Raw genomic sequence first — 22,984 nt, 5'->3', positions numbered from 1 at the left:
TTTCTTTCCCAACATGTAAGAAGATGTTTGTTTCAAAGTGCATAATTGCAAAACGTCTAAGAGGGGAAAACCAAACCATGTCCAGCTCCTGCTTGATGTCTTTTAAAGTTGAACCTTTATACTTTACTTATTTCAAGTCATCTGTCTCGTATATCCACATATAAGGAAATTGTTCCCAAATCAGGAGTATCTATAATCCTTGAGATGGCAGCAGACTTAAAAGCATGGGAAGTCTTCAAAGGGACAGCTAGTGAAAATACAGGGATGTTATATGAAAACTAAAAGCCTCACTAAAAACAGTATTTCTGGAGTTTTATGCTGTCAAAAGGCTGGGGCTGTTAAAGCAGGTGTGTGATGGTGCATTTAATTCCCAACATACGTTATATTCTAACTGCAGTCGGTCCTGAAAGTTGATTAAATTCTTTTTCAGAGGGGCCAATGCCTTCCAGGAATTTTAGAACGTGTGATGGTAGGTCAGCAGGTTGCAGGTCCTCCAAAGCACAGGAACTTGGTTAGGTCAAAGTTTTATAAGTGCTGCAGAATCCCACATAGCTGGGGAGCACAGTCCTTTATCGCTGCAGTAGAATAATGTAGCCCATTAAATAGAAAAATGTTTTCTCTATGTATTCAAGTCAAAACGCCTGACTTAGAATAGGCTTAATGATTTTCTTTTATAATTATTCTTTTTCACTTTCTGTATATTACGCCTGAATGCAGCTGAAATCAATCACCGTTGGAGTGAAAAACTTCGAGGGGAGTCGGAGGCTTCATTGGCAAGGCATTCAAACTTGAACTATAGTGATTTTCACATATGACAACGTACACTAGAGGCCGCTACAACGTCGCAGTAACTAACCCTCGCTTTACAGGCTAGTGGACCGGCGGCTCCTTACAGCTCAGGAATGATGTAAGCCTGTCCCCGGTCGGTAAAGCAGCAGCCACGGCTATCATGTCTCAGCATAATGTGGTTAATGGCTGTGAACTGGTCGCTGTGTTTTTTCTTTGGCTCGGTAAGTGCAGTAAATGCTGTAATTGCACTCAGTCAGCGTTAGCTAACTCGCTACACCAAGCTGGAAACACTTCGGTAGACTGTCGGCTAACGAGCGGAAGTGGCGTTGATATAAACTTCAAAGTTAAAGTTGCTATTAAAATTTAGTTAAACTACGTCGGTTCTAATTTTAATTAGGACGTCTGAAACATATTTTTGGTCATATTCTTATCAGTTTAATTCATTCAAAAGGTTCACTGTATTGTTGATTGAATTGTAGTTTTTTCTTTAATTTTACTATGTTAAAAGAAAAGGAAATTATTCCTCTGTAGTGGTTGAAAACTTAATGCCAAATTTTTTGCATATTTCTTAATATATATTTGGGTCCCCCCCCCCCCCCTTTAAATCACTATACATATAAAAAAATTATCAATATAAACGTTAAACATTTTAATAGCTGTAGACATTGTTTTTTAAACGCATTGAAAATATTTCCTGTGCTTGCAAGAATTTACTAGATGTTTATTTTAAAACCATGTGGAAGGTTCAAGATTTAATGATTATTGCTGATGGGGTTTTTGCCCATTCGAGGCTTTGAGTGTAGTCAATATGCTGTGCCTGTTACTGAATTTGAATTAACTTTCTTTTTAAAGCATTATTTTAAAACTGATGATGATACAATGTCTCACAAAACCACGAATTCCTGAGTTTTTGCACCTTTTTAAACAAATAAAATGTGAGAAGTGTGGTCAACATGTGTATTAAAGCCCCTGTACTCTGGTACTAGTAAAAAAAAACAAAAAAACATATATATATCTATATATAAATATATAGATATAGATATAGTTCAAAATATTTCCACTGATAATAAGGTTTACTGTTACCTCCCTTATTAGCAGAAGCATGGTTAAAAGCATGGTGCTCTAAAACTACACCTACTATTAAGTACGGCATATAGTACATTGTAAGTTGAAAGTTATTTGAATTGAAATTAAATAGACTACTGTCATTATTAGCTCCCAGTAGTTTTTATTGTAGTTGTTTATTGAAGTGCAGTTATTTGGTGCTAATTGCTTCCTAATACAAGAAACAGAAATATAGTTTTTTCAAGTTTATGATGAAGGTAGTTCATTCTTCTGCCAGATTTTTGAATTATAAAAATGTTTATGATAGAAATTAATCTCCAGACATTAATTTAGTAAAAGTAACTTACCAATGCACATTTTTTTAACACTGTGGTTTGTGTCACACCTAATGTGTTTCCTTGTGCCTCCCTGCAGGCTTCAAATCACGAGGATCAGCCTGCACAGGGCTCTGCTGGTGAGTGTGGTGTTTAGTTCCAAGTGATTTGATGCTTTGTAGAAAACAGTCATTTAGAAAATGAAATCAGTTTCATGGAGAGCATGAACAACATTTTAATTTCCTCCTGAAGTTTTGTTGCTGTAGATTTCTATTTTCCTAGGGTGGCAGAGTTTAAATGAAAATCTCTGTGCCATAAGTTTGAAACTTGGAACTCAAAGACTAGCTTGAGGATTTAAAGAATAGGCTGATAGCTTTTCTTGCTGAAAGTTAGATTGGACTTCATAAAATACTCCTCATATTTTACATTGCATTATATTTTTGAAAAGTAATCTAACTCTGTTGCACATCTCTTGGATCGTCAGTCTGATATTTTTATTTCTAATAACTGCACGGTATTTTTTATGTCATAGCTTGTACTGCATATTATTACTATGCTATTGTTAATCTTGTTTTTATATATTGTTTTAACACTTTAAGAACTTTTTGTGTGAACCTTAATATCTGATTTTGCTGTTATGCCTGAATTTCTTCTTAGTGAGACATTAAAAGCTGTTTCTATTCTATTCTATCCTATTATATGTCTGCATGTTGTATTTAAAGGCCTAAATATGAGTGAGTGTAAACCTGGAATTTAATATTCTTATTTTTTTGTTTTCTGGATTTCACTTTTTCTGGACAGTGCTGGAGGAGTTGGTAATAGTGATTCAGAGTCAGAAGAACTCCTTCCACGCCCAACGTGGTTACCAAAGGAAGGAAAAGATTCTGCAGGATGCAGCTAATCTCGGGGAGGTAATATTCTTTGAGCAATTAAGGACTCAGAGTTTAGAACTTGATGTTTGCTTGAGATGTTTATACATCCCTTCTACAGTTTCAGTAACAAAAACGTTGTGGGTGCTTTGATGTTTATTACAAGATCCAGTGAAAAATGAATTTCCATATGTGTCATGATGGACTAATTGCTGCTGCCTTGGCTGATTCTACTTTGTAAGACATTTTAATTCTGATTTTTGGTCTTCAGGTTTGTGTTGAAACCATTAAAATATTTTCCTTCTGTAGTTGAAGTAAAATATAATTTTGATCAAAACATTCACATTAAAATTACTCCAAGATATAAAATGTTATCTCTTAAAATAACAGGTAAAAAAGTGGACAAAGGCATAAAGAAAAAGTCAGTACATTCTTTTAAACACCATCCAGTAAGGTCTAGTTAATTCTTCTTAATTCAAAATTGCGTCGCTTAAGAATAATTAAGTCGATCGTCTGCGCAATGTTTTTGACACAAGACAGCCGAAAAACATGACACAATTTATGGCTGTAGATTTAATGACTTAAATAAAAAAATTTCGAAATTAGCTTTCACTAGTTTAGGGGATGGAATCTGAAATATTTTTTCACAATTTCTTACAGTTCCTTTGTCATTAGAAAAGTGTATTTTATTGATGGTTCCTATTAAAACAAGGTTTTAAGATGTTGGCTAACAGGTGTGAAGTTAATTTCATTGAGTTAATGGGTAAAACATAACAGAGGTGCATAAGGCATTTGAAAAACCATGGCTCTACTAATTTGAATTAATACATCGCTCACCTGTACTTGTGTATGGGATCCACCTTGTTGCAACATGCTGATCTACAGTATGTTCTCCTTAGTGAAAGACTTTCAAGTTGAATAATCTAATTGAAAAGCACTGAGTCACATGGCATTTCACTTCTGTTAGACATAAACCATTAACTAGTTTATTGGTTAGTTTTTTTTTTGTCATTTGTATAGGTCTGAAAGTTCTAAATCTTACATTTCACTTCTGAAACTTGAACAAACTCTTTTTGTAATCTTGCAACCTCTCGGTGGGGTGGTGTCATCTACAATCACTTCAGCTTGTAAACAATAAATGTGGTTTGCCAGCTGGAAACCTTTCAGCCTCAAGTGGTGTGTTTGTAAGAACATCAAAGAACTGTTACACGGCAGCCTACTGGGAGCAGTGATTGACTTTGACAACCTTGAGATTTTTGTTTTCAAGAACCATATGTTTTTGGTGATTTACACACCAACTTCATCCTGAGACAGAATGTGTGGGTTATGAGAAACAGGACTTGAACTTCAGGGATAGCGAGTACCAAGAATCACTTTGGTGTCAACGCAGCCACTCTTTAAAATATTCTGCAGTTTAAATAAGAAGCTCCATGACACGATGAACTTCCATCATAATAAATTAATTTAAATAAGTAATCATTAGTGAAATGTCAAAACAACAAAAATTATGTCAATATAGAAAGACGTTTCTGTACCACTTTTTCAAACTTTTCCGTTTCAACTTGTTGTGCGTCTCTCTAAAGAAATTTATTTGAGGTTAGTTCAATTTATTTTCCCTTATATCACAATAATTTACAAAAATGCAATATTAAGAAAAATGTTTTGTACAGGCATTCATTATCAATTCAGACCAATCATATAGACAGACTCAAATTCAATTTATCTTTATGCAATATTATGCAAACAAGAAATTCAGCCCAATGCCAATTGTGGTAACTTCTAATTTTGGAAAAAAGAAAACGTGGCACACCATCTGGGGCCAGGTCAGAAATGTATTTCTAAATGTGTAACAGGCATTGTCTCACGCCAGCAGAAGGATGACTCTAAAATCATATCTGCAGGGTGAAAAGATGCAAAATACAGCCTCAATATGACAATACTACCCCCTAGCGGCAGCATTATCGCAAAACACTTAATCCTTTGTGGATAAACATATTAAAGAATGCTCACATGATACCACAGTGTATTTTTAAAACCTAATACTAAAACATTATCCAAGGAAGTCCAGTAATCTCTCATTTGGTGGAAAATAACGATTCCTTTTTAGCAGGAAACCCTGTAACAGAACCTGGCTCAGTAAACTCGGCCATCTGCTGCTCAGTATCAGTGAATTGGGGGTCTGGGAAGGATTAGCAGAAACCCAAAGCAAACAAACACAATAAAAAGGAGCTAAAATTTAAGAAATATGATCTAATTCTCAAAGGAGAATTAGATCTTTGGTGATAAGTTTTTGGAGAAGCTGAAGACGTTTGGCTCACTTGGGCTTCCTGACAATAAAGATTAGCATCACTCAGTTGCAGCACATAGACTGGCAATATTGCACAGATGAAACAAAGATGTCTAAAAAACCTATTTAATATGGTATTTAAAGGAAACATCCTTGTCAAAGATAACGGCAAAGCTTTTTGCAGTAGCACTGGAGGCTGAACTAGAGGCAGCCAGAATCTGACTGACTGAGCAGTTTGCTTTTAAAAAAGCTCAGCATAACAATCAAATGCCTTCCCATGCTGTTTAATAACTTTGCCAGGTGAAAGTGTGTATAAATAAAAAGTGGAAGGTGCTAGAAAAAGTTTTTCTTGCCTGGAGGAATATTTTTTCATGCAGAAAAAGGGGAAACCTTTCATGTTCTCCTACAGAGTTGTTCGCGGCGGTAATGGGTGCTACATCTTCCAGAAGTGCTCAGAGACGTGCTGAGAATCTCACGACCAGCACATCTGATGTGAACATGTTGCCTTGACAGACTGTGTCGCTTTTCCAAGATGTAATACCTGCCTCTGCTTGATGGGCTCTCCATTGTAGAGGAGGTTTTGCGTTGTGTGTTCATTTACTGACAAATTTAACTGGATGTTTGTTTTAATTTTGAAGAGGCATTAAATGTGACAAACACTTTCTCTCTAATATAGTTATATATATTTTTTTCCTTTTAAAGGGCTGTGAAACTACTGGGTTAATGTTGAAACTAAAATATGCACAGCATATCAACTTATCATTTATAAGGAAACAAAGATCTCCTCACTGATTTATAATGAGATTATTCATGCCTTACCAGCTGTAATTAAACGTTTTTGGTCTGCATCTTTTCAGCCGCATCATTTAGTCCTCATGTGTTTGTGCACTCATAAACCAAGTCATGTAAATTAAAAACTATGAACCATTATTCCTTCCGAATGTAAATCTCGTACTTGTCTTACTTGTTCAGTTGGAACATGATAAAATCTTTGCACCGAAGGCCAAGTAAAAAATGTTTTTATTTTATTTTTTTGAAATAAAATGGTCCATCAGGTAACTTGTTTTCACTCAAATCAATGTAAACTTGAAAGCTACAAACAGATGTTTGCTGCTTGTCAAGAGTACGAAGAGGAGGCCGACACCTTGGGTTAGCTTAGCTGCTTAAATGTTGAATTTTTATTCAAAATCCAATGAGTAAAAATATCAAAATGCTTATTTATCATCATGTAGTCTCTTCATTCTCATCCAGTGTGTTAGGTAACCTAATCGGAGGTTGGCTGATTCAAATGCAATGTGTTTATGGAAATATACAGAGCAAAGTAGTGCTCTGTATAATCTGCTATTGGATTCTTCCAGTTTTTAAAGCCACGTAACCAGATGTACTCGCTGGTGTCGTTTTGTTTTGTCTTGTCATATGTCTGTTGGCAATCTCTGGAGCCTGAAAACTTTCATTGTTTTATGCAAATCCAAGTCTTAGAGTGAAGAGTCGTCTGTGACTTAGATTAAGTGATTGATATCAGACGGGAAAGCAATGTTCAGTCATTTATTAGATCCATATTTAGCTGCATATGCATTATTCTGTCAGATTCTGATAAAACATTAGGCCTATAAATGGGTACTGGGAGAAGATTTGTGAGATTTTCCACATTAGTCATTTTATAAGGAAGGTGATCAAATATAGTAGCTTCGGTCCAAATGACAGCATAACTGGCTCAAAGCTCCACATCAGAAGCAGACTATAAAGATGTTCTTAATTAAGAAATTGCTGAGAAAGGATGTTAAGTGCTGTGTGGGTCAATTTAGAAGACAATATCTCAGCTTTGGCTCGGTTCATATGATTTAATCCAACATGTCATTTTTTTTCATTCTTTTTTGGACAGGGAGTTTAGAACACTGGTTTATATTTGAATGGCTCCTCTCTGACTGTTGTAGACTTTAGTTTACTTCTCAGGTGTAATTCACTCAGACTTGACTACAGGCTTCATTGTTAAAGACTGTGGATTAGTTCAAAAGTCTTTTATTCCTTTTAAAGCTGGAAACTAAAAGTGAACCCACAAAGTCTCTGCTTAGTCTATAAACGTTACAAAGATAATCCAAAGATGTAGTGCGAAGGGAAAAATGTTTTTCACAGATGAGTTCAATATTATTCATACCTCTAGTAGACTTAGGTATATATATTTATTAACATCTAACTAGGAAGTTTGTTTTTTAAAGGAAACAAGATGGGTATCTTACAGAGGACAACTGAACAATATAAAATAAGTTTTAATTAAAAAAAATTATCTACATTTAATTTTTTTAAAGGCATGTGAAATATTACTTACCCTTCTCATTATTCAATAGGAAAAAAGGTGACATTAGAGCTACTAAACCCTTTACATACCTGCTGAGTAGCTTGTTTTTATGGTCTTTCCACTGATATTGTGATATTTTGATGATTTATCTTTGGTGATGAGCTCCAACTCTTTAAAGTCTATTAGATTCCTCCTGGGCCTCCTCAGTATGTTAGTATTACTTCTAGCAAACATGTTGCTAAAGTTAGCAAATTAATTTGAACCTAAATTTGCCAGGGGTAGAGGGCTGCATTTATTTCTGTGCTTTTTGTTTATTTTTGTCACATTTTAGCTGCACTCATTTTTCATCTAATTTTGTTGCTTTTGTCTCAGTTTGTCAACTCTACACCTCTTTTTCTGTATATTTGTGATTAATTGCATCACTATTAGGTTATTTCATGCTTGAATTTGTTCATTTTTAACATTTTTCTCTGTGGCCATTTTGCTTCTTTTAAAATTCAGTCTATTTGTGCATGATTTTTCCTTTCTGTGATATATAGTCAGTTGTACAGGAATACATCAGAGGCTCCTATGCGTGCTTTGGACCTCATCTTTTTCAGATTGCTAATCCATATGTATTTTTTTTCCTGGAACATAATGGTAATAGCGTTACTGAAGAAAATATAAATGATAACCTGTTTTTGAAAATATAGATGACCTATTTTGTTGTATAGGACGTCTTTAAATATTAATAAATTAGTTCAAAGGTTAATCTATAATAATTTAGATTCTAAATAATCTAAATTATACAAATTTTAGGGAAAAACAGATTAAAGTTAAATTGAGCTAAATTAAAGTAAATACACATTTTGGATGTTTGCTCATTGAATCATCAGGCCTCTGTAATCATCTACTCTCACACTGAAGCCACTGGTGCACTGCTTTTTAACAATAAGCCTAAAATTTTAAATCTAACTAACCTTTTATTTTTGATATGCTAAATACAGTCTGCGTAAAAATGTTTACAACTTTTGGATAACAGCACCACTCTTTTGCAGAACAGCACCTCCTAGTGGTAAATCGGACATGCATGTCTAAAAATGTCAGGCATTGATTCAAAAGTTGTTGTTTTTTTTATATAGTTTATGCACCACATGTACTTCTTTGTGTTATTTTTATGGTTTAAGGATAAAAAGAGTTGTTTAGGTTGTATATTCAAAAGAAAGTTAATACACTTTATATTCCAAGTACATTCAATTATTTTTAAGAACTACAATCTGTTTATTCTAATCCACTTAGGGGCTTCCAGTGGTTCTTCTCCTCCATGAGTTGTCAGATTATGAAGGAAACTGGAGCATTCTTCCTGTTCTCCCGCTGTGAGTGTTTAGTGCACCAATTGCGATGTTAAACAAGTCATAAAATCGCAAATGTTTTATTGTCCAGACTTTTGTTGTAAATATTCCTGTGTGGGAAATTTAGGGAATAACTTATTAACTTCCTGGACATCTTTCCAGTCTCTCTGCTATTTATGGAGAATCGGCATCCTGGTTTTTGTTCATAGAAGAGGAAACGATGGTTATTTTGCATGTTCTACAAAATGTTCTTAAGAGATATCCGGTTCAAGAGGTGAGACTTTTATTTTATTGTTTATCGACGAAAGACTGGATGTGGATTACAGACAGTATCTTTGAAAACCAACTGAGAAAATCTTTTTCCCATTTTCTTATTTACAGGAATGGTTTTTGGGTCAGCGTCTCCATGACAACAAACCCTCCATTGTTCACCACTACGCCTTTTCTGAAGACCCCACTTCTTTTGGTTACCCTGACCCAGCAGCTGGTTGGGCTTTAAGTGCTGCGCTGCACCAAAGGTGTGTGAGCTAGTCTGTCATGTTTGAAAATGTGTGAAAATTACCTGTTCCAGTCCTTTCCTCCAGGCTTCTTCCGCCACATTAAGCTCTTTATTTTATTTTTCTCTAAAATTAACAACTTTATGAGTATCAATTAGAGTCCCATCTCTAATAAAAAAGTGAGTGCTCATAAATTCTTCACATTACTCTTCAAAACCACTATTAAATTATTGACAGATCACTCACTTACTGGATGCAGTCTCAACCTTCAGATTTGCTGAAAGCTAACCCCCTCCAAAAGCTAATTTCTGTTTAATTAATTCATTTTCTGTGCCTTTCACTGCCTGGTTTCATCATCCTCTAGCAGTAAAGCTTGCATAATCTCTTTTGTGTTTCAGACTGGCTGAGCGGATTCAGTCTGAGAATCTGAAGTCGGATTTTACCATCGACTTGACACACGAGGTACTCGAAGCCACTTCTAGAGGTTTGATGGGGGTTTTGTCAACCTCTATGTTTTCATGGCGCATGTTAAAACTTATCTGCTACAAAATAGCTATGTTTTCATATGTTTTTATGTGTCATCATTGTCAGGCTTTAGTGAGGAGCCTGTATATTCAGAAAATATATTGATTATATTGTAAAAACAAAACAAAACAAAACAAAACAAAAAACAACATATAGGGATGGTTTCCTGTAGTTGCAAAAGTATTTTCACCCCTTAAACTGCAATGCAGGAACTTGTGATATGCAGACACCCTAAGGGAATTTTTACACCTGAGGTGTTTAGTTTTTTTTTAACGTGAACTTAGGTACAGCTTTTGGATTTTAATTTGTATGAAATTTCAAAGACATTTCAAGTAAAAATGAAGAACATTACTTTCTTGATTTCCAGACTAGCTGGAGACATTATTTCTTGCACGTAGCAAACTGTGCTGGAATAATCTAATTGAAATGCAGGCCATCCTTTTTAAAAATGTTCTGCATTTGGAAGTCTTCTCCAATTTGAAAATCTCCAATAACCTAAAAGACGACTCAGAGAAAGTTAATAAGCGTGCATGTGTGAGGTAGAGAACATTTTTCCAACTTTTTTTCTGTAAATTTCAACATTTGCTACCATTAGATGACGTGAAAATCTACTCTCACTGTTTCAACTAATTATCCAAATATCCAGCATTTATCTTTCATTTTGTCACATTTTCTTTTCCCCTTTTTTATAGATTGCTTTGTTTATCTGGGAGGAAGGAAGAGGACCAAAGCTGACCACAGTTCCAGAGTTTTGTACAGAGACAAGAAACAACTGTGCAACCAAATTCACAAACTACCTGCCCAACTGTGTATGTGCAACTCCTGTTTTGATTATAAACAAATATGTTGATATAAGAGAATACAAAAAATAAATAAATAAATTTGATTAAATAGTAGAAATAACTTTAAGGGTTTATTGGGCTAAGCCTCCTGAAAATGAATAATTCAAAATATTCTTGGCAACCAAATTATTGAAACATATTGAAGGTAATCAAACAAACAACATAAATGGCAGTAATACTTGTTTTGAATGGCATGAAGGCCATTGTGTTAAGTTTTATTTATGCAGAATATTTTTTTCCTGCTTCCTCTAATGGAAACACTTTCAGCTCCCCAAGCACACTATGTACTAAGCATTTAGTAAATAACAAAACCTAGTAGGGCTGCAAAGATTAGCTGATTTAGGACAAAGGTAAAAAAACAACAATGTTTATTGGACCAAAAAAATAATGTAGTCTTATGATATGGATATTTGGGGCTTAAAAAGACAACAGACATATTAGGAACTGCTAAACTGTAAACCATGAATGATTTATAAAATCCTCATATACGTGATTTTGTTTGTGATAATACAAACTAAATGTCTGCATAAAGAAGATATGCCAGGATAGGTTTGTTAAGTCATATATACAACAGACATACCCTCTTGGATGTTTTCATATTTTCTCACATTACTATTGCAAACGTCAAAAACTTTAATGATATTTTATGTGTTAGACCAACATCAAATATCTCATAATTGCTTACTGGTATTTTCTGATAAAGCTTTGAGGCTTTCCCTGAACAGCTGCACCATTTTGAAATTAAATTACAGAAAAGGGCAATTAATTTTGTTAAGGGGTGTAGAGATAGTGAAAAAAAAGAGTTTATTTCCAAACTATCTCAATGCTCCTCATTATTTGCTTTCCACTAAACATTTATTTGCTACTTTGTGTCAGTCTGTCACATAAAATCTTAGTAAAATACATTGAGCTTGTAGTTTAATGAGACAAATCTGTAGAAGTTCAAGTGGTATGAATGTGTTTGAAATTATGTTTGGCACTGATTTTTCCAAGATCATTGTGTTTTGATATTTTTTGGTTGTGACTTATTGGTCACAGTGAAAGTATAAGTCCTGCTCACCCTGTTGCCAACGTCATGCCACTTTTTATTTTGTTTTTTAAAATGAAATTATGCTTAATTTTCTCCCGTTTCCTCAGATAACAAATATGTTAAAACTATTTGTATGCAGTGATACAAATTTCTCTCAACAGTTCTTTTCTGTCCAGTTGGAGAACAAAGATAAACTAGAGGCTTTTCAAAAAATCACTGAATGCCTACAGTTTGTAAACATATGTATAATTTTTCAGAATTTTGTTTGTTGCTAAAACACACAGTCTTTCTATGTCTGTTCCAGGGGAATCCTGTATCAAAGAATAATATATTTGTTGCTGTGAAAACTTGTGAAAAGTATCATTCAGTGCGAGGTGAGTATTAAATCTGTGATGGATGTCTTCTGTTGGACAATGTGTCATTGTGTACCTCTAACTACTTCTGTTGTTAAAGCGTCTCAGACACAAAGCCTTTGTATTCCACTAATGCCTGCTGATGCATATTCTACACATACCACATATTATATTGGTACCTGTCTGTCGGCATCTAGTGGTCTGACACCTAACTGGGCTAATTTGTTTACCAAATATCTGCATTTATGTCTGTGGTATGTTTAAACAAGCTCTGCTTAATTTACCATTTAGGGTAAAATACAATTTTTCTAAGTTGAGTTTGCAAAGTTTGATAAATTTAAGCCCTGTGTGATTTTTGGATTTAACAATGGCTCAGTCATTTTTTTTTTCCAAGGCTAGGTTTTCCTTTCACTTGTTGTTGCTAGCCATTTACACACAATCCCGGTAAAATTAATCGAACTTTAAGGTTGAAATGTAGCTAAAGTACAAAACTGATTTTACCTGGCACTGTTTTAAGTTTCACATGCAGTTCTGTTTTCTTTAAAGATGGTTACAGGTGAATAGCTTCCAATGACCTAAATTTGGACTCTTTTCTTTCACTTGTTAATTTAGTACCTGTTGCTAAACGGTTCAGTCAGGTGCAGGCTGCTTATTAAAATTTACATCCTCATCTAAATTTTCTGCTTAAATTTTAGCTGCTTGTGTAATCATCCAAAACACTGGTGTCTTTTTTTTTTTTTTCGGGTTAAAATGAGCCGACAGGCTATTTTACAGCAATTAGCATAATCAGAAGCAAGAGTGGAGAGATTTGCTTTTTTGTGCGTTTTTTTTTTACTCAGCTTATTAGAATTGCATAGCAGAATGTCACAGTGTCCTCTCCACATTTTGATAATACAGAGACGTGTTTAGGAATAAATGAATACAAAATTGGTTGCTCTTGTAATGGATCAAAATTTAGTTTGGTTGATTTAACTCTAATTGAAAGTCATCATCTTGTTGCCTTCATCATGTAGATAATACACTTATCCAGATTAATATGCAGTGCGAGAGCATTATCCTTTCTATCCCTTAACTAAAAGCAGTCTTCTATGAGTCTATGATTTAAGGATGCAAGCCTTTCAATGAGACACTTTGACAAATTTGGTTTTAAAGTGGCAACCATTAATCTGGTTTCAGCCACTAAAGAGCCATTGTTTCTTCCAGCGTATTACAATCCTCGCGGGCCGCCAATCTTTATTGACCCCCCGACGTGGCAAGTGTCGATTGTTTTAAAATAGGGTTTTTAATACATTATTAATATCTCTAAATTCTCCCTAGGTGTGACTGTGTGTGTGCTGTGCATGGTTGTTTGTCCTGTCTGTCTCTGTGTTGCCCTGCGACAGACTGGCGACCTGTCCAGGGTGACCCCACCTCTCGCCTGGAACGTACGCTGGGGATAGGCACCAGCAACCCTCCCGACCCCACTAAGGACAAGGGTGTTAGAAAATGGATGGATGGATGGAATACACTAGTAATAGTGAAAGCAAAGACGGATTAAGCTAGGTTTATAGTTGACGCATTGAACTGGGTTAGAGGGGGGACGCACCAATCGCGCTGTCTTTGTGAACAAAGACTGATGCATTTACACATTGTTGTTCAACATCTGTTCTGGCATGCACTTGGCTCTCTGTCCGCACTTGCAACTTGATAAAGCTTATTCAATTTATTTCAAAAACACTTTGATCCCAGGGGAAAATTAAATGTTGTAACTCATAGTATCCAAGGTTCAAAAGCATACAAGAAATCAAGCTCCTCCGCCTTCTCCCAGTGCTCCCAGGACTAACTGCAGAAAAACACCACTGAGTCAGAAACAACCAATCATGGCTTGTTTCAAAATCCGCTGGCTGATTACTTCATTAATAATACTGAGAGAGGTACAGATACAGTATATATATACAGTATATATACTGTATATATACATATATAAATTTTTTTTGATTGCCTTTTTTGGTGTTGAAGTATTGTCAATAATATCTTCCAATAACATAACTATCTAGTCATGTTTTCAAATTTTCTGTTAACTTTGAACATTTTTGCACACAAACACAGTGGGCTACTGGCTGGCGGCCCCAGTGCCCTTTCCACCACTTAGCAGATTTTCTAGGGGAAACCCTGAAAGAAGTCTGTTTGACTCTGTAGTTCCAAAAGGTTGATGTCTGAGTTTAATGGTGATCTTTTGCTTCTCTTCTCTGCTTCCTCACAGTACCAGTAGTGAAGTCCACCTGGGAAAAACACGCTGTTTATTTAGAGTACTATAGCGATGTCACTGATGCCTCCATACCCACTATCAACCTTGGAGTGCCCAATACTGAGAGAGGTGAACTTATTCACTGCATTTATTGTTTACTGTAAACAAAGATGAACATCAAAGAGTTCTATCATAATTTTTTTACCACTTCCTCTTTTTCAGTTGTGTTTGGGCCTATAACTCTTGCTTACTCATGAGTTACAGGCCCGTACTGAGTTTGAAACAGTACAATTTTCTCTTTTCTGCTGTTTGTCTTACCAGCACTGTTACTCTGATAGCCACAGGCATCAGGCCTCACAATAACAATGTCATCAAAATAACCTTTTTTAAAATATTTAGCCTCGACTTTCAACTTATTAGACTTGCTGACCCTCATCATTAGGACGTTCTGTCCAGAGTTTGGTAGATGTTTACCTGCTGCAGAACACTATAAATGGGTTATTAGCAAGCCTCTGCAGGACTTGATGGCATGCTGAGCAGGTAATGTAATTATTTGTCTGGATCAGGGACACTTTTAAAACATGCTGCCAGTGGGGCCTGAGAATGAATGTTAGGGAGCACTGCATTAGACACTGAATTACAACATTAGCAACTAAATGAAAGTAGCAATAAAAAAAAAACCGAGTCACATAATGAAGTATATATTTGAATGTTGGATTGTTATTTTAGAAAAAAACAGAAATTGCCTGATAAAGTCATTACACAGAGCATACATATAAAAATAAAAGCCAACAGCAAGAACACATATGGAAGAGTTATTTCATGCAAGACAAATTCATCTGCCTTGCTGTCGGAAACAATGAGGTTGACATGGACATTCAAAATACAGAGCTACGAAATGCTTATTCAATGTTGTCTGGCAGAGAAGCCAATGGAAAAACACATGTATGTTTCCAGTAGCTATTGCAAGCAAGGAAAGCAACATAAAAAGGAAAATAGTCGGTTCTGATTGGCTTAAGAGATGGAAAATTGATAATGGGAAGATGTAACTCACTGAAAAATTACTACTGTGTTTTTCAAAACCTGTGGATAGCTCTGTGAGGTGCAAAAGCACAAACCTGCAGGGTCTGGGTACTCTCAAGTGCAAACTGAAGTTCATCATCTGCTTTTCATCCCTTCTTATGTTACTTTTTGTGTCTATTTGGTGTTCAAAGTGTTACATTCAAAAAACTTTTGCCACTGATCACCAGTAGCTCCTTTAACACCAATTGTCACCTTCACATTTTGTAACAACAACCTTTACATTTACGTAATTATTTTGGTTTGGGTATTACCTCTTTAATACAGGAAATGTTTAGTTTTTGTTTTGTTTACAAAGGTGTATCCCATGGAACTCCTCTGGGACCACATCTGTTCACCATTTATATCATTTTTATTGCAGTTTCATTGTACAATTGTAAATTAACTCTTTATGCTGATAATTGAATTCTGTGTTTTTATTTAAACTCGATTCATTCCAAAGTCAGTGATTTACAATCATCACCATTTCTGTATACTTGTGTGTGTATACCTCAGTACCACTGAAAATCAGGATTCTCCCTAAATGAGAATTTCAAGTTTAAACAATAGTCATATTGAATGAATGTAAAGTAAATTAATAATTATGTGCAAAAAGACACACAATGAAGAGGAAATAGTTTATGGAATTTCACTGTAGTATGTACTACATCCAGAAATTATGGATGAAAGGAGCCACACGGAGAAAAATAGAGAAACATTTTTCTCTGAGTTTCTAGTGATTCTAGCACTCTTCCATCAGTGTCCATTCTTCTGAGGATTAGTCCCTTCATACAGAAGGGAAGAGATTAGGTGCTAGGTGCTGTTCACCTCTGTCCTTTTCACTATTCTTCCCATTTTTATACATTTTGTAACCTTGGCCTTTTAATTTTTTCTTTTATTTCCTCACAATCTGTCTTTTACGATCTGTGGCTAAACTAAGCGAACCAGTTTACTCATCCGAGATTTAAATAAATACACAAGACACACTATAAAAGCACTGGAATGTAATTGCTGTCTCCACTTTTGTGATGTCTCAGCCACAGGGTCCTTTTCAGCAGTATGCATGTGTACCAAATTTTAATTTTTAATTGTTTTAAATTTCTTCTCCTGTTTTTAATTTGCACAGACAGAAAGTATCTAATTAGTCACTTGAGACTTATAAAGTGCTAACAACAAACTAAAAAACTGAAGTGAGAGTTACAAGTTTTCACAAAGGATTTCAAACTAACCACAGCACATTTTTACTTCAAGTTGTTCAGATATATACTGTTCAGTTTCACTTAAAGGAAATGGTTAAATATATATTTCTGTTAAACCATAAGGCATTTCTACCTTACAGTGACATGTGAATAATGATGTTTCAGAATTTCCTCTGATACTTTATCATCTGATCTAAACTTTATTCAAGCCAACAGTCATATTTCTGTAAATCCATTCATGTAAAAACTGCACACACCACACATATTGCACATATGAGCGTTTCCGTAAAACTTCTGTAAATATTACTGAGTCTGTAGCTACTCTGCTTAAACATAGATAATATTCAATCACCTCAGCATACCAAATGCTTGTGAGAGCTGAGATAACAAGGGCTCTGACTATATTTCTGATTAATTCAAATAATACATTTTTGGTCACTTTTGGGGGTGTTTTAGAGGTTCAGAATAAGATAACAAGGCAATTATTGACTATAGAAAAAACATATAACAGCAAAATGTTACTTCCCCATCTTCATACTTGGTACAGTAAATTTTACATTCCCTATTTTCAGTAAACATGCAATATAAAATATATATGGAGCTCTGGAAAAAATTAAGAGACAACTTCAAATTATCAGCTTATCTGATTTTACTTTTTATAGGTATATGTTTGAGTAAAATGAAATGCTGACAACAAGTCTATGAAATTCCAAGCAAAAGTTTTGTATTTATTTGCAGAAAATGAGAAGTAACAAAATAACGAAAAAAATGCAGTGCTTTCAGACCTCAAATAATGCAATAATAAAACAAGTTTGTATTCATTTAGAAACAACAATACTAATGTTTTAACTCAGAAATCATTATTTGATGGAATAACCACAAGGTTTTCAACAGGGTTCAGTGCAGAGGACTCTTCATTTATTCCAGAGCTATATGTCATTTATGTATATCATAAACAGTACAGCACACAAATCAGGCAAACATTATGACTAGGGCCAAAAAGCAATGGCTAGACAATTACACACATTTCTGGGTTTTATGGGGTGTTCCCAGTCTGGAGTTGCCAATATTGGATAAAACACAGTCCCAGGATGGATCTGTGTTAAAATGGCAACAGTCAGAACTCATGGATGGTTTGAGGAGCACGGCAGGAGATTTTCCTGGCCTATAAAATTTAGAGGTCTTAATCCATCTGTGAGAAGTTGATGTCAAGCAAAAGGAGGATTTACAGATTATTAGGCAGTGGCCATAATGTTATGCCTGATCAGTTGTAAGATTATAAATGGCGTGACAGCAGCTTCATGGCTGAAACTCATTTAAACTTATTTCTGTGTCGCATAGACCAGTTTTATAATGACTGAACCAAATCATAGAATAGCAGGTGCAGGTGAAAGAGAGAGACTCCATCTAATTTGCATATTCATAGATCTGTTTGGAAACGTTGGTAGAGTCATATTCTAGATCACTGTAGAGGATGGCAGGGATATTCAGATGGAAAATAAAACTCACATTGTTGTTTTAATGGGTGTATCTAGTTTCAGGAGATGGTTGTTAATATGATGAATATATGAGGTGTTTAAATCAGTATCTAATGCTTTGGATTAAATCACAATGTACTGATCTAATTTTAAAATACAGCAGATGCAGTGTGACTAAAAACACCAGACAGTGTAAAATTTGATCTTCATTAGATCATCACATTCCCCTTCTTTTCACTTGTCATCAACTTGAATTCTTGTCATAATCATCTCATGTGACACACTGATGTGTATGCATAATATTGAAATGACAACTTCTGTTCTCAAACTTTCTGTCTGCCTGTTCTTTAAAAGGCCACTGTGGGAAGACGTTTGCCATCATGAGGCGTTTTCTGAGTGAAGCTGTGCCGAAGGTTGATTGGCTTGTCATTGTTGATGATGATACTCTTATCAGGTAACACAGATGAGTTTTTATCATCAGACACCAAGAAGTCAGCCGTATTCCAAAAAATGTCAAATTAATATAACGACTTCTCTGCTAAACATCAACATTTTTAAACATATTTTTTCAATGTTGTCTAGAAGACTAAATATTTTAGCTTTTCAGGGACACATAAAAGAGTTGTGGGAGGAGCTGGACTCAAACTCAGAACCTCTCAATTTGAAATGCAGCATTTCTGTGTGTATACATGTATGCAAAAATGATTTAAGACCATGACTTTTAATGTCTAGCAGTCTTGGTTTTGCTTTTTTTTTTTACTGGATAATTTTTTCTTATCACCAATGCAAATTAAAATTTGCCCATCATCTGTTTTCAAGACATTTTGATTTTGTTGCATTATCTTAATGTTTCAAGCAACTGATCATGATTACTGTTCATGGTTCTTTCTTCTCTTTTGTGACAACAAAATGAAAACTGCTTCTGCTGATAACCAGAAAGCGTCTTATTTCACAAACAATTCAAATGCTTGATGACACTTTTGATTAAAATGGTTATGTTGTCATTTGCTACTATTTTCTTTCTTTTAGTTATAAAATAAATAAAATTGCAGTCTTCCTTCACATTTAGACATTATTATTGCAATATCCCAACTGAAATAAGGAAGAAACTGATTCCTACCGAATCCAGTAAGGAGTTCAATAGGAGTCGGTTTATGATTTGCAACATTTTTGCATGATTTACATAAACTGATATACATACAAAAACACAAAATCTTACCAAGTAATTGTGGGCTAGTTCCCAGTGCAAATATCTTATTACACTTAAAATAAGACAAACTAACTTAAAAGTAACTTTTCAGCAACTAATAGAGGTTTGTTGTAAGTAAATAATTCCTTATATTGATGAAAAAGGTCTTGTTCTGTTGGCAGATTATTTATTATTTCTATGTGTTCTTTTGAATGTTTGCAGAGCATGCGTGAGGTTTATTTTGTTTTCATCAGGGTGCTTGTTATTGTTTATTTTTAGTCTGCCCCGGCTGCGGCGACTGTTGCGATGCTACAACCCAAAGGAAGCAGTGAGCCTGGGAGAAAGATATGGGTATGGCCTGATGCAGAACGGATACAGCTACACAACAGGAGGAGGAGGGTATGTGAAGATGTTATTCTAAGTCATAATGCTACATTAACTTGACCAATACAATCCTCATCTGAAGGGATTGTATCATGCATCTTTGTTAAGTCACTTGTTCAGCTAAGTCATAAACCTGCCCAAGAAAAATCTGTTCTCAGAGATTTTCTGCTGCGGGTGAGTTCATTAACTTTATATGAATAAATTTTTTCTGCCTTGGTAAAAAAATCAACAAAAAAAACGATTACTTACTTGAATCGGGCGGTTTCTTTTATTTAATAGCGGTATCGACTCTCTGGGAAGAACAAAGAGGCAGTGATCAGATGTTTTGCAGAGCTCTATGCTGTCGATACAGATTTCTCATTAAGAACTAATGGGAACTGCAAAATACAGGTGAGAAAGATGAACTGTTTTAACTAAAAGATTTTCTGACTGAAAGTAACATTAAAGTTTTGGACTAACTAAGTCAGTGTCCTGAAAAGGTTATGATGGACAATCTCTGCAGGGAACAAAAAAACAGGTTGATGGCAAATTGCCCTTCCTTCCTCAAAAACCAGGAGCAAAGATGAAATTTCAAAATACTAGTAGAAACATGGGCAATAGCTAAGATGTATTTTATTTTTTTGTAAAATCAGAAACCTCTGTGTTGAATGAAAAATTGTCTTACATCCAACTCTTTCAGGGTTATAAATCAGTTTTGACAATAAATAAAAGTTTAGTTAAAAACAAAACAAAAAAGCAATGATTTCCACTTACTTGCTTTGTAACTTAAAAAATATTTAAATAATACTTTTTCTGTATTATCATCTCAAAGATATCAGCTTGTCTAAATGTTATGGTAAATGGACTGAACTTATATAGCGCTTTTCCAGTCATTTTTGACCACTCAAAGCGCTTTACACTAGAGTCACATTCACCCAGTCGCACTCACAAACACGCACACGTTTATACACCGATACGCAGATCGGTAGGCAATTTGGGGTTAAGTGCCTTGCCCAGAGGCACATCGACATGTGGCAGGAGGAAGCTGGAATCGAACCTACAACCTTCCGATCGCAAGACGACTACTCTACCAAAGAGAACAGTCGCCCCATTAAATAATGGGGCGACTGTTATTTAAGTAGAAGAGAATCTGTGACATGCTGATATGTTAGAATGTTTAAACATGTCTTCCTTTATCGTTATTGGTCTATGTATGCATTATTTTTATTTGGATCAGAGGTGGACTAACACTCTATGTGGGTGAAAGAGGGTAATTGGTGTTTAAAAATAAAAAAGAATTATTACAGAGTTTTGATATACACCACACATAATTCACAGAATTGCTGTGAATTAGAAAGTCTTTAAAACTCTTGTTCTTGCAGGAAACATGGAAAAACCACAACAGTAAAAAATGAATTATGCAGTTTTATATAGTTGAGCTTACCTTATGTTGACATGGCTATATTAAAGCTAACCTGTGTGAAGTGTACATGTTTTCCTTGTGCATGTGTGGGTTTTCCAGTTGTTTGTCTTTTGTACTGGACATGGTCTTCTGCACTGTTCACTGCTTGAAAATGAAGAGCAAATTTCAAGCCAATTTAAGTAAACTTTAAAGATCTGTATCTAAATACTTGAGGGCATTCAGAATTTAGGGTAAAAAATAAGGTTAAAACCCAAGAACTGCAAAGAATTGATTAAAGCAGTGTTGAAAACCCACAGGAAGGACGTGAATTGTACTTATTCAAAATGAAAAATATAGAGTGGTGTGAAAAAAGTGTTTGACCCCTTCCTTATTTTCAAGTGTTTCAGGACATCAAACCAATCTAAATTGGATTTTAAATTAAGGTGTTTAATTATTAACTCCTTTTAATACATAATACAAAATAAGGAAGTGTTTGACCCCTTCCTTATTTTCAAGTGTTTCAGGACATCAAACCAATTTAAATTGGATTTTAAATTAAGGTGTTTATTATTAAGGGGGAACGAATTTTGAATCTAAACAGAGAGGAAAGATTAAAGATAAACAAACCCATCAGACTTTAGGTCTGAATAAATCTTGCGCTTCCTTTCTTTCGGGGGAGTAACCCGTTTTCTTACAGATTGTATGTTCATCTGCAGGATGGTACTTAGTAGGACAGCGGTGTCTATGCTGCTCTCCAGTGGCTGCAGCTGCTACAGTGATGATGCTCCTGATGACATGGTCTTGGGGAGGTGCTTTACTTCCATTGGGGTTCCCATCACACACAGTTCGCTGTTCCACCAGGTACAGACCATGACATGCTGTTTACTTCTTCCCTTATTACCAGCTTATACAACAAAATCAAGATTATAGGGGCATTTAGTTCCCTGCAAGATTCAATAATAGCATAGATCCTCAATGAACAATGAGTATTATTTATGGGGAAAAAAAACCATAAAGTTGTGAAGAGGAATATGTTTAAATGTGAAAGTCCCATCAGCTGATTCTCTGCATGACCCTAATTTCATAACTTCTTCTACTAATAAGTGGTCATTTTCAGGCTTAAACTCAAAACCTTGTGACTTCAAAACAACCACTGCAACAGTATTGTGATGAACTATTTTAATCAAAAATTTACACATTTATTAGTCATGAGAGTCTCCAAACAGGAACCATTTTGCATCCACTGGGAGACTAACAGAGGAAACCACTTTTCTTTTTTTCTTTTTTTTCCCCTCTAGGCCCAACCGGATGACTACTCAGGAACGAGGATTACCCTGCAGCACTCCATCTCCTTCCACAAGCACTGGAGTGTAGATCCTGTTGCCGTCTACACAAACTGGTTGCAGGACTCGCACCCAAAAGATGAACTGTGATAAAAATCTTCACGAGGATATCGGCTGTAAAGCTCTATTGTGTCTGTCAGAACGCTGGAAAGACTTTCTCTTTCAATGTAACAGGAACTTTATTCACACTTTTATTTTAGAAAAACACAGAACGGGAACAGTGGTGAAATAGAAGGAAAATGATTCATTGTTGTCATATTTCTTGTAATAAAAGTGTGATGTGCCTGTTGAATTCACTATCCTTTATTTCAATATTCCTGTCAGGGTTCCTGTATGTTGTCTGGAAAAGTAAGTAATTAGATTTTAGGATTTTCTGGGTTTGGATTAGAAAAATATGAGTTTGGAAAACTTTTGTGAATATTATTAACCTTCATATTTATTTTTTAAGTTTAGTTCCAACAAATTATATATTTAAGTGCGTGATATAAATGTTACTCTTTTGAAAGTTGTTTTTTACTCAGAGATA

At 35.0% G+C, this 22,984-nt stretch overlaps 1 protein-coding gene across 3 annotated transcripts; it reads left to right on the top strand.

Moving 5' to 3' along the window:
* The first annotated feature begins 802 nt into the window (after positions 1–802).
* On the top strand, positions 803–22,750 carry b3glctb (beta 3-glucosyltransferase b). Of its 3 annotated transcripts, none has more exons than XR_003597411.1 (14): positions 803–1,010; positions 2,269–2,308; positions 2,970–3,079; positions 8,899–8,975; positions 9,114–9,225; positions 9,333–9,469; positions 9,847–9,910; positions 10,666–10,782; positions 12,150–12,219; positions 14,441–14,554; positions 18,516–18,615; positions 19,630–19,749; positions 20,014–20,124; positions 21,832–21,970. XR_003597411.1 is itself a non-coding variant. In XM_028032552.1 (14 exons), the coding sequence occupies exons 1-14, from the start codon at positions 963–965 to the stop codon at positions 22,546–22,548; spliced, it is 1,389 nt and encodes a 462-aa protein (XP_027888353.1). In that variant the 5' UTR covers positions 808–962; the 3' UTR covers positions 22,549–22,750. The 3 variants fall into 3 exon arrangements, 2 of the variants coding, with proteins under 2 accessions (XP_027888353.1, XP_027888354.1); XM_028032552.1 differs by lacking the exon at positions 20,014–20,124 and adding an exon at positions 22,414–22,750 and having other exon boundaries at positions 808–1,010; positions 21,832–21,976; XM_028032553.1 differs by lacking the exons at positions 14,441–14,554; positions 20,014–20,124 and adding an exon at positions 22,414–22,750 and having other exon boundaries at positions 808–1,010; positions 21,832–21,976.
* The last annotated feature ends 234 nt before the right edge of the window (positions 22,751–22,984 follow it).

This window comes from Xiphophorus couchianus, chromosome 11, assembly GCF_001444195.1.
Source record: "Xiphophorus couchianus chromosome 11, X_couchianus-1.0, whole genome shotgun sequence".
Classification (NCBI taxonomy): domain Eukaryota; kingdom Metazoa; phylum Chordata; class Actinopteri; order Cyprinodontiformes; family Poeciliidae; genus Xiphophorus; species Xiphophorus couchianus.
This window is presented reverse-complemented; position numbering and strand designations above follow the sequence as displayed.

Bases quoted from the DNA above. Each gene is read 5' to 3' on its own strand.
- b3glctb (XM_028032552.1), top strand. From the start codon at position 963: ATGTGGTTAATGGCTGTGAACTGGTCGCTGTGTTTTTTCTTTGGCTCG. The intron at 9,226-9,332 runs GTGAGACTTTTA...TCTTATTTACAG, and splicing joins AGAGATATCCGGTTCAAGAG to GAATGGTTTTTGGGTCAGCG. The intron at 14,555-18,515 runs GTGAACTTATTC...GTTCTTTAAAAG, and splicing joins AGTGCCCAATACTGAGAGAG to GCCACTGTGGGAAGACGTTT.